Raw genomic sequence first — 13,876 nt, forward strand, 5'->3', positions numbered from 1 at the left:
AATTTATGGATGATTCAACACTGGCAGAGTAGGCCCTGTGTGTGCAAATCAGAAGCTGGGCCTTGGCTGTCACAGAGTAGCGGCAGGGCAGACTAAGGTCACCAGACTAGGGTGCTAAGGTAGCCTAGTGCGTAAGGACTAGGAATTGAGGGACCATATGACAGGCATATACATTAGGACTTGAACAAAGGATATTAAAACTAAAGTTTGTAATGAACAGTCTTTGAAGAGTGGACAGGGAGGGATGACCGTGGCCCACAGAAAGTGGCCCCAATAAGGTGTAAATCGGCACCAGACAGCTGAATCAACAGTATTGGACAGAAGGCACTGCCCTAACTTATAATAAGATGAACCATCACTCTGAAAAGCCACCTGTGACAACTGATAGAAGCAGCCTGTGACAACTGATAGAAACAGATATATTATCCAACTGTTAGGCCTATGTGCGAAGGGCATCTCTCCTGCAGGACACTCACTGAGACTGTATTCTCTGTATGAGACTGTATGCTCTTGTTGAAGCAAACACCTTCTGTTGATCGCCTCTGGATTCTCGAGTTTCTACTCATGTTGTTAGCAATAGTCTAACATGGTAGGCTATAGGAGATTGATTCTTAGCAGTTCGCGCTTAGTCACTTATCTTGTTATTCCCTGTAGGCGTAAATACTGTGCTCAAGAACACAATCTTGCTTGAGATAAACATCTCTAGAAATTAAGCCAAATTTATTTCATTCTGCCTCGACCACGCCTATTCACATCAGGTAGGCTCGTTCAGAATCCCAAATCACACAGCCCAGAAAGAGCTAATTGCTCATATCACTCAACAATAAGCGCCTACATGTCCTTCCATGTAGGCTATAGGCCTATCTTCACTACATGGGCTGCGATAGGATCGGCTAGGCGACTGGGCTCCTGCGTTCTCTATAATTCTCATGGCACAATAGCCTAGCCACTCAAGATACGATTCAGACATTTTTATAGCAAGGTCATCAAATTCAGTAAAAAGAAAACGACGCGTGTGTGTTGTGATGGTTGCTTGTCACTTTTTGCAATCCTATGTAACGCAGCCGGTGCGCCTCAGGTCACTTCACTGCATAGCCTACCAACCAAACGAGGACATTGCCCCAGACGAGGGGTGTAATAGGCGACAGACAGTTCAAAAAGACCAGGCGGAGTCATTCTGCAGGGAATCCAAATGTGAATCACCCAGGGAGGGCGAAAGGTAGCTTACACACACGGGCAGACACCAGCTTGATAGGGACCAGGTCTCAGCCCCAGTTTCAACGCTGTGCTTTACGCACCCCAAAAGAGACCCCGTTTAAAAACATAGGCACCGCTTCTGTGTACCCTAAATCATTTTAGCCCCTTGCCAGACAACTTGTCTCACTGGGCAACGATTTCTGTCCATAATCGCATGCACTTTTAGACATTTTAGGAGTCAAATGCCACTGGAAACCTAGTGCGCACGGCTCCATCCGAGAGATCAACGGCGGTGTTTTTACCCGGTCGCGAATAAACAGACGAGGCCGCCGCCTCCCAAACCACTTTATTTCGAACGACAAATAGGCTGCTCGCTGTCACATTCGCTTTCGGACTTGTGCTCCACTCCAACTTTGATTTTTAGCCCTTTATACACCAGGAGAAAACACAGGAGGAACATCATTTTGGTAACCGAGAGCTCCTCGGTGGTGGAGCTGAGTCCACACGGTTCTCATGGCGCGTTTAAGGCCAACCCCTCGCAGCGTCGAGGACTCACAGTCAGCAGGACCGACATACAGTACGTGTGTGATACCGCAGAGCAAACTCAAGATAGACATGGCAGAAGTCGCCCCAGCTCCCGCAGCCGCCGCTCCGGCCAAGGCACCCAAGAAGAAGGCAGCAGCCAAGCCCAAGAAAGTGGGACCCAGCGTCGGCGACCTGATCGTCACGGCTGTTTCCGCCTCCAAGGAGAGGAGCGGTGTCTCCCTGGCAGCGGTCAAGAAGGCTCTGGCTGCCGGCGGCTACGACGTGGAGAAGAACAACTCCCGCGTCAAGATCGCCGTCAAGAGCCTCGTCACCAAGGGCACTTTGGTACAGACCAAAGGAACTGGCGCCTCCGGTTCTTTCAAGATCAACAAAGCAGCCGAGGCGAAGGTAAAGAAGCCAGCTACGAAGCCCGCCGCCCCGAAGGTCAAGAAGGTAGCCGCCAAGAAGCCCGCTGCAGCCAAGAAGCCCAAAAAGGTTGTGGCTAAGAAGCCTGCAGCCGCCAAGAAATCTCCCAAGAAAGCCAAGAAGCCCGCAGCTAAGAAGGTGGCAAAGAGCCCCAAAAAGGCCAAGAAGCCCGCGACACCCAAAAAAGCCCCAGCCAAGAGCCCCAAGAAGGCCGTCAAGCCCAAAGCTGCCAAGCCCAAGGCTTCCAAGGCGAAGAAGGCAGCCCCCAAGAAGAAGTAAACGTATTTTTTCTGTCCTCTTTACCGTTACAAAGGCTCTTTTAAGAGCCACCCACCCATCCATAAAAGCGCATCTCCATGTTTGGCCACCGGATTCACGCGGGCGCACACACAACAGTAATAATTCCGATATAAAGCACTTAATCTAATGGTACTGAAAACGTGCTGCACACGCTGGTGTTTCATTATAATACACTTCCACAGCACTGGTAATGGGAGGCTATGAATTTCAACTGTAGGGTAAAACTCATTATCTGATGCATGTCCATGGTCAACTGGCGTGCACGGGGATCAGATGGACACGTAGTTTATTCAACATTGTCTTTTTGGCGCCTGAAATGAGAGGAGTAGTGAGAGAGCGGCGGAGCAGCGCAGGCCGTGGGCGCGTTCGTAAGGATCAGGACTGCGCAATCGATGATCAGAGCTGACCGCCGCCATGCTGTGACCCTTGCATTGTGGCCAAATTCCGTCCCGACTCGCTCCAACGTGATACGTACTTTGTAGGGTTATACATTATTAAAATTACAAATTCAAATAATTAGTAAAAAGTTATTTTGAGAAACGCCCATAGACATGCATGCATTCTCTCCAAGTCTAAAGCGACGTACAATGTTTTGAGTTGGGGTTAAGTGGCACAGCGGTAGGTACGAAATTGTCTTATTTGTTGGTCTTTACAGGTCAAACAGAATCATTGTAGTTTGATGGTGTGCATGAAACCAGGGAAAGGAGGGAGTAGTTAATAGTAGCCCTGTTGCTCTTTTCTGTCCATTATTGTATAAGTCTACGAGGTGATCAAGCCATTTATAAAGGGACGTCTAATTATTAGGGAGGACAAACTAGGTCATTCATGCAGCACACTTAATCCACAGGCAACACGAAGCGTTTCAATTAAACACGTTTTAAATTAAAATAACCAAGAGAAATACAACTATGCCCAATAACGGTATAACATGCTGTAAAACCTGCAGCCGGCAACGTCCGTGGAATAACTTTAACTGACAACCCAAACATGTCTGCAACAACTTCAAATCAGACTGAATTAGCTCGATTTCAAGCGAGACTCCTACTTGCAGGAGTCTCATGTGGGCGAATGTGCCTCAACTCGGGAGGTGGCCCACGTAGTCGCAGGTAACAGAGAACACGAGGATGATGGAAACGCATTCCAGAGGACAATGGAAATACACTTTGCGCTTTTTAAGGATAGAAGTGGGTGGCTCTTAAAAGAGCCTTTGGGATTATTGGGAGAATTCACGTCAGTGGCGACTTCACTTGGATTTGACCGCCTTCTCGGTCTTCTTGGGGAGAAGCACTGCCTGGATGTTGGGCAGCACGCCGCCCTGGGCGATCGTCACGCCTCCGAGAAGTTTGTTGAGCTCCTCGTCGTTGCGGACAGCCAGCTGGAGGTGACGGGGGATGATACGAGTCTTCTTGTTGTCGCGAGCAGCGTTGCCGGCCAACTCCAGGATTTCAGCAGTCAGGTACTCGAGCACAGCGGCCAGGTAGACCGGTGCACCGGCTCCCACACGCTGGGCATAGTTGCCCTTACGGAGAAGTCTGTGAACACGACCCACCGGGAACTGGAGACCGGCGCGGGATGATCGGGTCTTGGCCTTGGCCTTTGCTTTGCCTCCTGTTTTCCCTCTTCCGCTCATTTTCAGTATAGAAATATTTTGGAAACTCAGTAATGTGACTCAACGGCGGTCGGATTTTTATACCTTCCGTAAAGTGGCGCCCTTTTGCGTTTGTCGATTTATCCAATCCCAGTCTCCGTGTTAATAGCCAATGGGGAGAAGGAGGCGATAGCCAGCCAATGAAGTAGCCCAGAGAGGCTGTCCAATCAGCGCACGGCAGCGGGCGTTATAAAAAAAGGCACATTACCCTCTTGAAGCTTTACCTTCGACTCTCGGAAAAGAAAGCTGAGATCATGGCCAGAACCAAGCAGACCGCCCGCAAATCCACCGGTGGCAAAGCCCCGAGGAAGCAGCTCGCCACCAAGGCGGCTCGTAAGAGCGCACCCGCCACCGGCGGTGTGAAGAAGCCTCATCGTTACAGGCCCGGCACAGTAGCCCTGAGAGAGATCCGTCGTTACCAGAAGTCAACCGAGCTGTTGATTCGTAAGTTGCCCTTCCAGCGCCTGGTGAGGGAAATCGCTCAAGACTTCAAGACCGACTTGCGCTTCCAGAGCTCTGCTGTGATGGCCCTGCAGGAGGCCAGCGAGGCATACTTGGTCGGCCTCTTCGAGGACACCAACCTGTGCGCCATTCACGCGAAGAGGGTGACCATCATGCCCAAGGACATCCAGTTGGCCCGCCGCATTCGCGGAGAACGCGCCTAAATTGGTCTGAGTTGTTTTATCATTTCAACATCCCCCAAAGGCTCTTTTAAGAGCCACCTCATTATCTCTAATAATAAAGCCAATGTGTTCCTATTATAACCTTTACAGTATAGTGCGTCCTATTGGGGGTAGTTTGGACTGCTAGTTCTACTACACTGTCCATTCACCACCGTCTTGACATCCACGTATACAATGCAATTATTGTTCTTGATTGACCTTACGCCCAGCCATGGATATCAGCCTGTACCGCCTTTTTTGACACCCAAGAAGAGAACTTGGAACGGAATAAGTCAAACTTAAGTCCCTTCCAGCATTTGATTACAGCCTCAGAGAAAGTATGAACTTAGTTTCAAAATGTTTTATTCAAACACTAGTAACGTGCTTTGTTTAGCGTATGAGGTGGTTTAAACAAGTGAATAGCCGTTCAATCTATTTTAACGTGATGGGAAAACCACAGCAAAGTGAGATTAAGGTGGTTTTTTTGTCTTGTTTCTTTTTCCTCCTGCGTTGTGGTATGTTACAGGTGGACTAAAGTGTACCATACCTAAACAATACCACAAAACGGGAAAAAAATTCTTCCCTGACCCCTCTCAACAAGGCGATCGAGCAAGCTCCAGGAGTAATGTTTGTCTACCGGCTAAGAACATATTATAAAGCAATACATTACATTAAATTACATTTCAGAGTAAGAGAGGCTAAAAAGCATCATAGGAGAGAGTACATTCTACGGACATGCTACGACATCCACAGCAGACACGGGGGTATCTATCGGACTCCGGGAGGTCTGCTGGTGACAGTGGGACATCCACTGGACCTGGTTAGAAGATAGGAGGGAGAGAGAGAGGCACTAGGGAGAGGGAAGGCAGAACAGGGTTAGTAGCACATAGAGCCATACAGACCACACAGATATTGAAACAGGCAACCTGGGGCTAGCTCCTGGATTATATTTGTCTAATGGCTAAGAACATTTAAAGAACAATAAATTACATTAAATTACATTTTCAGAGCAAGAAAGGCTAAGAGCATCAGGTCCAGGCCTAAGCCGGATGTGGACTGATGTGTGTCTGTGTGTGTGTGTGTGTACTAAATACTACGACATCCACAGCTCCACAGCTGACCTGGACCTGGTTAGAGGATAGGAGGGAGAGAGAGAGGTGCTAGGGGAGGCAGAAAACGGTTAGTAGCACACTGAGCCATTGAAGCAACACAGCTGTCAGAACAGAACAAGCCTGTTTCAGGGTAACCAGCTTCTGTACACTACTTGATATACATACAGTGCATAGCAGGATAAATACCAATGTATACAGAGGATTCACAGGTAGGTTTGAGGCTGCCTTTCTGTGTGTCAAGGTCCTAGCTAGTGATTGTAGGCTAGGTCGAAAAGGTACGTCTTGAGGTCTCGCTTGAAGACCTCCGTTGACATAAACAAAGTACCATAGATAATGATGAGATACTTTTACTTTTTATAATGCTCAATAAATGATTTATTTTGAATAGAAGCTCCATTTCTAGAGGCAGATTCATGCAATATGTATGGACAAAAGCTGTTATAGCTGCAAACGGCGGACCAACTCCTTATGAATGCCTATTAATTTAGAAAGGGATGTCATAAAAGCTCCTCTAAGTGTAATGTGTAGACATCCTAATACTTTTGTCCATATAGTGTACATAAAAAAAAAACTATCGGTGCTTCTTACCTACAGGACCAAACACACCTCATGTGAGAGATATTGTGGCGACATGATCAATCAAGCAATCAATCAATCAATCAATCAATCAAAGCTTTATTTGTATAGCGTATTTCATACACAGAGGCAACACAATGCGCTTTACAGAGAACAAGGGAGGTGGGCATAGGCCCCACCCCTACATATTCCAGAGGGAAGAAAAAAAAAACAGTATCACCCAGGGAGAGAAAAGTGAGCTGTAAAAATTATTCCCTGACCCCTCTCAACAAGATGATCAAGCAAGCTCCTGGAGTATGTTTGTCCAACTGTTAAGAACATTTATAGAGCAATAAATTACATTAAATTACATTTTCAGAGCAAAAGGGGCTAAAAAGATCATAGGAGAGACATGGTAAACACTGGTGTATGTCTGTGTGAGCGTGAGTGTGCCTGGGTCCAGGTAGAGGCAGGGGTCGGGGGTAGGGTGGGGGTGGGAAAATGATACTGACCCGGGTTAGGGTGAGGGGAAGGGGGACTGGGCCCAAGTCCAGGCCAAAAGCCGTAAGTGGACTGGTGTATGTCTGTGTGTACGTGTGTGTGTGTACGTGTGTGTGTGTTACCTAAATGCTACTCACTTTACCGAGACCAATGGGAGGGTGGGCATAGTTCCCACCCCTACATATTCCAGAGGGAAGCAACAAAACAAAAAAAAGAGTTTCACCCGGGGGCCAGAAAAGTGAGCCGTAACAATTATTCCCTGACCTCTCTCAACGAGACGATCGAGCAAACTCCTGGAAAATGTTTGTCTATTAAACTTATACAGAGCAGTAAACATGGGCTAGATACTTCATAAGAGAGACATGACTAACAGGAGAGTGCACAAATAGTTACAGAGAAGTTGCCTACATGGTAGGCCATTATGTGTTAGCTATCACTGTAGTCTATAATATGATATTTGAGTGAATCTTATAACAAAGCACAATACGCACTTAGCATAACAGGCTCATAGAGAATGCCGCAAGGCAGAGGTGGGGAAAGCGGAGAGTCAAGGGTAAAACATGGGTAGGGTTGGGTGGGTAGGGACAGCTGACGACACAGTGTGGGAAGGAGGAGCCAGTGGTCCGGTTCCAGTTCCTGCTTGGTTGTTGCCTACTCACCTTCCCGTATCCTGTATCACCTGCACCTCATCCCTCATTACCCTTAGCATTAAAGGAGTAGTAAAGGGAAAAATCATGTTTAGCCCTGTTTTAAGGTTACTTATCATCATATACAATGGTTCAGATCAAAAAGTTGACAAAACTAGCACGTTTGAGAAAGTGATGATTGCTCTACCACCGTTTTGGTCAGACAATGGATGTGGGTGGGCACCTTGAAAAATCATTCAAAAAAACATGTTAAACTCTCAATTTCAAAGACAGCCAAATGGTCGGGCTGGAGAGGGATATTTCTCAGGGAACCCCGCCCCTCGAGCACTCGCTGGCATCCCACCTGGTCCCGGGGGTGGTCTCATGGGCGTCCAGCAGGTCAGCGCAGCTACCTGGGGCCATGGCGACACAATGGGGCGAATTGACTAAAGCAAATTGCGCCCGCTAATTGCACCATTACATTGCGCGTCAGTTGCTCCAGCTATGTGCTCCGTTTTAAAAACCTATTCACTAAAGACATTGCGCTAATAATATCCCAGCGCAAACACGCCCATTCGGTGTTTGCGGCTGAGTGCAATTTGCTGCTGATATAGGAAATTACTATAAATACTGCGCATACAGCGCATACAACTCGTATGCATATCATTGGAGGATGGCAGACAGAAAAAGAAAGATACGATTTTCAGACAGCGAACTTGAAGGCCTCACGAACGAGGTTCAAAAACATGTCTCACAGCTTTCCGCAAAAAATATCACGACTGCAGCAAAAAATCATATTTGGGGTTTAATTTCCCAATCAGTCAGTGCCATTTGTGTGTGTAAACGCGGAAGACTGCAAACGGAGGTGGAATGATTTAAAAAGACGAACAAAGGAAAAATTGTCATTTTATGTCATGCAAGTTGCAGTACGATGATCTGGCATACTTTTGGGGGAGTGTATAACATTGCCCCACCGGTACGATCTAGGCATCTAAACGGCTTTTCAGGATTCCAAATGTGCACTCAATCACACCGCGCGTCCTGATGTGAGCCCGGTTGTACGCCGCCTCTCCAACGTTGGAAGGATTACGCACGGGAGTCATCATCCATGGCTGAAGATGATACCTGCCGTCACCTATGATATAAAAGCAAAATATTTTCAAGACCATTCAAAAAAAAAAAATATTGTGTAGGCTATGTTTTTTATTTATTTATACCTATATCGGCCCCCAGCCGTTCAATGAACAGCTATAGGGAATGCGCAGTTTCGCGTATAGACTATTATACGCACAGTTTCGTGCTATGTAGGCTATTATAAATAAGTATTATTCATTGGGGGAGCTTGGACTCGCTGGGGACGGGTGGAGAGACGCATAGTCAACTGAGCCTCCCCAGACGCGACTTCATCCTCCAGTTGGCTGAAGAGCTGCGCGCTCTGGTGTCCAAACAGCTACCGCGGTGGTTCTAGTGTTAAATCAAAAAGTGACCTTCTTCTTAATATTCTCTCACGAACAACATGCCTGGCATTGCGATGCCGAATTCGCCTCGCAACAATCACTGCTGCCATGATCAGCGGAAAGGCTGGCCATGACACCCCTTGCGCTTGAATACCACCACGTCTCTGAAAACGGAATTAATTTCACTTTAACTGCGTGAGGCAATTTGCGCCGATCTTTGTGAATTGGGCGGGTTTTGCAATAATGTTCATTTGCATAGAGAGGGGAACATTCTCCGCCCATATTACCTAATTTAAATATGAGCTAATAACACCGGCGCAGAGAAACGCAATGACGAACGCAACGCAGTTAACACCGTATTTCACCCTTTGCGAGGGCTTTGTGAATAGCAAACATAATTTCTGACTTATTTGCACAGGCTTTGCATCAGGAAAAGCTGCGCAATCCTTTAGTGAATTCGCCCCTATGAGTTTAACATGTTTTTGAATGATTTTTCAAGGTGCCCACCCACATCCATTGTATGACCTAAACGGTGGTAGAGCAATATCAGACTTTCTCAAAAGGGCTAGTTTTGTCAATGTTTTGATCTGAACCATTGTATATGATCATAAGTAACCTTAAAACAGGGCTAAACATGCATTTTCCCTTTACTACCCCTTTAAAAAAAATAATCCGTCTAAAAGTGGGCTATGCTAAACCGGCTATATCTGGTATATGTTTAGCCTAGACTTCTATTAGACGTATTTTGCTTGCTGGGCAGCGTGAGTCACATCTGCTTTAGCAGGAAAAGACTGCGGCTCGAGCCGGTCTTTTAGCTGCAGCGAGACCTGCTTTTGAGTAGAGTGTTTCCGCCGACTGACAAAACTGTTAAGAAAATAAACAAAGAAGGTTTCCGTTTGGTATGGGGCACTACCAGAGAAGTGACAAAACGAGAACTCCTCTTCAAGCCAAGAGTCTGCGGAGGTTTAGGCTCCATTGATTTTGGTATTAAATTGATGATAAGCCTGTGTAAAACAGTTGCAAAAGGCATGAGCCGAAATGTGAATTGGATTGGTGATGTCACAAAATGGAGGCACAAAATAGGAAGAGGTAGAAAAGACATCCCATACTACAAGCTCATATATAGTGACTTTGTAAAAAAATATGAACATCTATAAATTGACTGGTGCACTCAATCAAATGTAACCGGGTGGTAAATAATAATTATGTGTTCCCCAGGTGTTGCGCTGTGTAGCGAATGTGTTTTCTTTTAGTTTTAAGTTAACGTGTAATTGCGTGGGTATTTGGGCCGCCACCACTAGAGGGCGATGTCGCATGTTCTAGTATCATGTGCAGTGAGATAGTTTCCTGCGCAGTAAGAGAGTCTTTTGGTGAGAAGCACTTCTGTGTAAGCATCGCTGTGTAAGAAAGCGCATCTTCGGAATCCAGTATTATCTGTGGTAAATAATATTAAAACAATGTACATCTGTCCACTGCCGTATTGTTTTGGGAAAACTAAATTGAAACTTCCTGCCAATTTTAGGAACTTGTTGTCACTCTTTATTTTTCTATGAGTGACATCACTAACAAAATAAAGAACTCCCCCAGAAGCAGTTGTGCCCGGTGTGTCCCTAAAATCCACGGGCTACAATATTGGTACCAGGAGTGGGGTCGAAGACAAATTGGCAAAGATAAATCTACGGCAATACGGCAGTGGTGAAGATTGGCAGGCGGTGAACGGTGTCACCAGTGGCCAGCTTGGTGGAGGAGTAGCTGTTGGGAGTGACGACTGGTGGTGTTCCAGAGGGAGCCAGTGACGACAGCTGTACCTGTGAGGAAGATCATCGTTCCTGCCTTGGTGGTTCCTGTTACAAAGTCATCAAGAGACTGTGTCATCTATATCTCCAAGCAAGTCCCAGCAGAGCTTACATCATCAAGAGACTGTTTTATATCCTTGAGACTGGTGTGGTGTATGGGACTGAGTATCATAGTAGTTATCACCTATAACTGTAACAATGTCAGTGGTAGAAAATGATAATGGTGAAAATAATGGGGCCGCCGCAGGTGGTGATGGGGACACAATGGAGGAGCTGCGGCACCAGATCAGGGAGCTTAACAGATGGAGAGATGAAACGAGGGCAAGTAGTGCCAACAGGGGAAATAGTTCCCAACAATACATCTGTGTACCAAGAGAAAGGCAAATCCAAATTGTTACTGGGGATATCAGTAAGGATGGGAGGTCAGTGGGGGAATTCATTGAGGAAGTGGAAAGGGTCCTCAGGACCAGAGAACAGTCTAGCGAAGAGAAGTCTGACTTCCTCCTCTCCCTCCTAAGAGGTCCTGCTCTAGAAGAGGTCCGACTGTGTATGGGAGATGGGTCTAGGCCTAGGCCACCTAGTGATCTTTTCACTTTCTTGCGTGAGGCATTTGGGGAGAAACGCAGCGCTACACAACTCCTGCAGACCTTTTACCAACATAGGCAGCTAGAAGGTGAGAATCACCGGGATTAATCCCATGCGCTTTCCCAGATCCTAACCTCTGTAACCCAGCAGTCACAGGATGCTGTATCCAATGATAAAGTAGTCCTCAGAGATCAGTTTGTTGAGGGTTTGAGGGATGCAAACCTTAAGCGGGAGCTCCGCAAGTTTATCAGAGACAAACCTGAGTCAAACCTCCTTGATGTTCGTAAGGAGGCAAACATGTGGTCGGTGGAGGAAGATAGGTCCCACGGCCCTAGAGTGGTAAAAAGCCGACAAGTTCAGTCAGAAGTAACCTGTGAGCCACAGTGTGCAGCCATCTCTGCCAGTGATCAGCCAGCTACTTTAGACCATGTCCTAAAGGTGGTTGCACAGCAAGACAAACGGTTGGCTGAACAAGACCAAACCATTTCAGAGCTAACTAAAGCAATTAGAGAACTGACAGCAGCAACTAACAGGCCTAGAAGGCAGCCAAGGTACACTGAGGATGGGTAGCCCATATGTCTAAGGTGCAATGGGGTGGGACACATAGCCAGGAAGTGTACTCAAACTCGGGGTCGAGACAGTGTGACCGTCCCGTCATCTGCGGTCCAGGAAAACTGATGCCCTCGGATGCTAAGAGCCAAGCCCTTCGAGAGAAACTTACTGGCTCATATAGAGACATCCCTTACAGAAGTAGGATACTTGAACATGCAGTTGGAAAGTGCCCTGTAGTAGACTTAAGGATTGAAGGTGTACCAGCATCATGCATACTAGACACAGGCAGTAATGTAAGTACGATCACAGAGAGCTTCTTTAGGCATCATTTGTATGGAAAAGATGAGGACATCGAACCTACATCTGAGTGGTTAAAGATAACGGCAGCCAACAAATTAGACATCCCTTACCTAGGCTATGTAGAACTGGATGTAGAGACCATGGAGATGACCATACCAGAGTGTGGGTTCTTGATCATTAAGGATGAACTGAACTCCTCCCCTTTCCCTGGGCTGGTGGGCATGAACATTGTCAAGAGGTGCAGACAGTTAGCACAGACAGAGTTTGACACCACCTTAGGTGGACAGCTTGATTCAGGATGGAGAGAGGCTTTCCAACAGTTGCAGACAGCCAGTATGATTGAGCGGGCAACTTTTGCCAGAGTCTCAGGGAAGGATATTGTCCATATACCAGCCTCATCTATCGCAAAAGTAATGGCCAGGGGGAGTAGGACTGAAAAATATGGGGGACCTGCGCTACTGCTAGAGCCAGTGAACACACCGTTGCCGGGTGGCCTAGTAGTTGTGCCTATGCTAGTGTTCACTGACAGTCAGGTCTTTCCAGTTCAAGTTATGAATCTCTCTCAGGAAGATGTGTGGTTACAGCCTAGGACTAGGCTGGGAGTGCTGTCCAGCGTAAAGAGCATGGAAATCGATGGGCGCTGTGAGGTCAAGTTTCAGAGAATCTCAGCAGACACTGAGGAGGTCACAGTCGATACCCACACAGGCCAGCCATTGAACACACCGTCCATGTTTGAGAATGTCAAGATAGGAGGGAGCCCTGAACAGCAGGCCAAGCTAAGAGTGATGCTGGAGAAATACTCTACCGTCTTTGCGTCAGAGGATGAGGATTTAGGTTACGCGGACAACGTACAGCATGCAATACATCTTAGTGATGACAAACCAGTGACCCAACCTTACAGGCGAATTCCACCTACACAGTATAGTGAGGTAAAGGAGCACATCGCCGAGCTTTTAAAGGATTAACATGGTGATTTTCACTTTTTTTGAGTTTGAACGTGCTATTTGCACAATAGGACATTGAAGAAACACAATAAAAACATTAAATATATCCGTTTTGTCGTTTTTGAGAAACTGGAAGCGTAACATTTTCAGTCCAATTTGACTCGGGGTAAAAATACTCCGAATTCGTGACGTTTTTCCCATTCTTGACGTCACCCTAAAGTTTGAAAAACCCTCCTCCACTCCCCTACACCCGCCTCCAACTGAAACCTGTCTGCGCCGTTTCACCATCTATCGAACACGGTAAGGTAGTTCTGAACCTTTTCTCATCTTGAGAACAATTGAATAGTTGCAGTCTCAATGATGACCACCTCTTATTTTAATTTAATTTGTACATTTTATAGGCCTAATTGTATTTGTGGTTGTCATACAAATTGGGAAGTTTTTACCATGATCGTGTCTGATTAGTAGCCAACCTAGCTAATGGTAGATAAACGAACCATAACGTTAGCTGTAATTGGCAACAGTTTTTAAAAAGCTGTCTGATCCAGCTAGCTATCTGTCTTTATCCAGCATGTTGACGTTAGCTAGCCTAATGTTTGGAATGTCAGCTAGCTGTGTTAATTATCATAGCATGCTAACGTTAGCTAATGCATTTGCTTTTGGTAACGTTAGCCCTCCAGTGCAATGGGA

General features: G+C 46.5%; 3 protein-coding genes across 3 annotated transcripts in view; 2 read left to right on the plus strand and 1 right to left on the minus strand.

Annotated features, from left to right (window-relative positions):
- Positions 1-1,812: 1,812 nt before the first annotated feature.
- Positions 1,813-13,876, plus strand: part of LOC311321810 (histone H1-like) — a gene marked incomplete at both ends in the record, with an annotated part of 149,988 nt that continues 137,924 nt past the window's right edge. The window contains one exon of the mRNA XM_084453825.1: positions 1,813-1,920. Within this exon, the coding sequence (XP_084309951.1) occupies positions 1,813-1,920 (108 nt within the window). The remainder of the gene's footprint in view (positions 1,921-13,876) is intronic.
- Positions 3,692-4,078, minus strand: LOC311321849 (histone H2A-like; the record flags this gene model as incomplete). Its single annotated transcript, XM_084453864.1, has 1 exon — positions 3,692-4,078. The coding sequence occupies one exon, from the start codon at positions 4,076-4,078 to the stop codon at positions 3,692-3,694; it is 387 nt and encodes a 128-aa protein (XP_084309990.1).
- On the plus strand, positions 4,351-4,761 carry LOC311321814 (histone H3.2; the record flags this gene model as incomplete). The annotated part of the gene is made up of 1 exon (XM_084453829.1): positions 4,351-4,761. One exon carries the CDS (start codon positions 4,351-4,353, stop codon positions 4,759-4,761), a length of 411 nt encoding a protein of 136 aa, XP_084309955.1.

This window comes from Borostomias antarcticus, assembly GCF_949987555.1.
Source record: "Borostomias antarcticus genome assembly, chromosome: 19".
Taxonomy (NCBI): Eukaryota; Metazoa; Chordata; class Actinopteri; order Stomiiformes; family Stomiidae; genus Borostomias; species Borostomias antarcticus.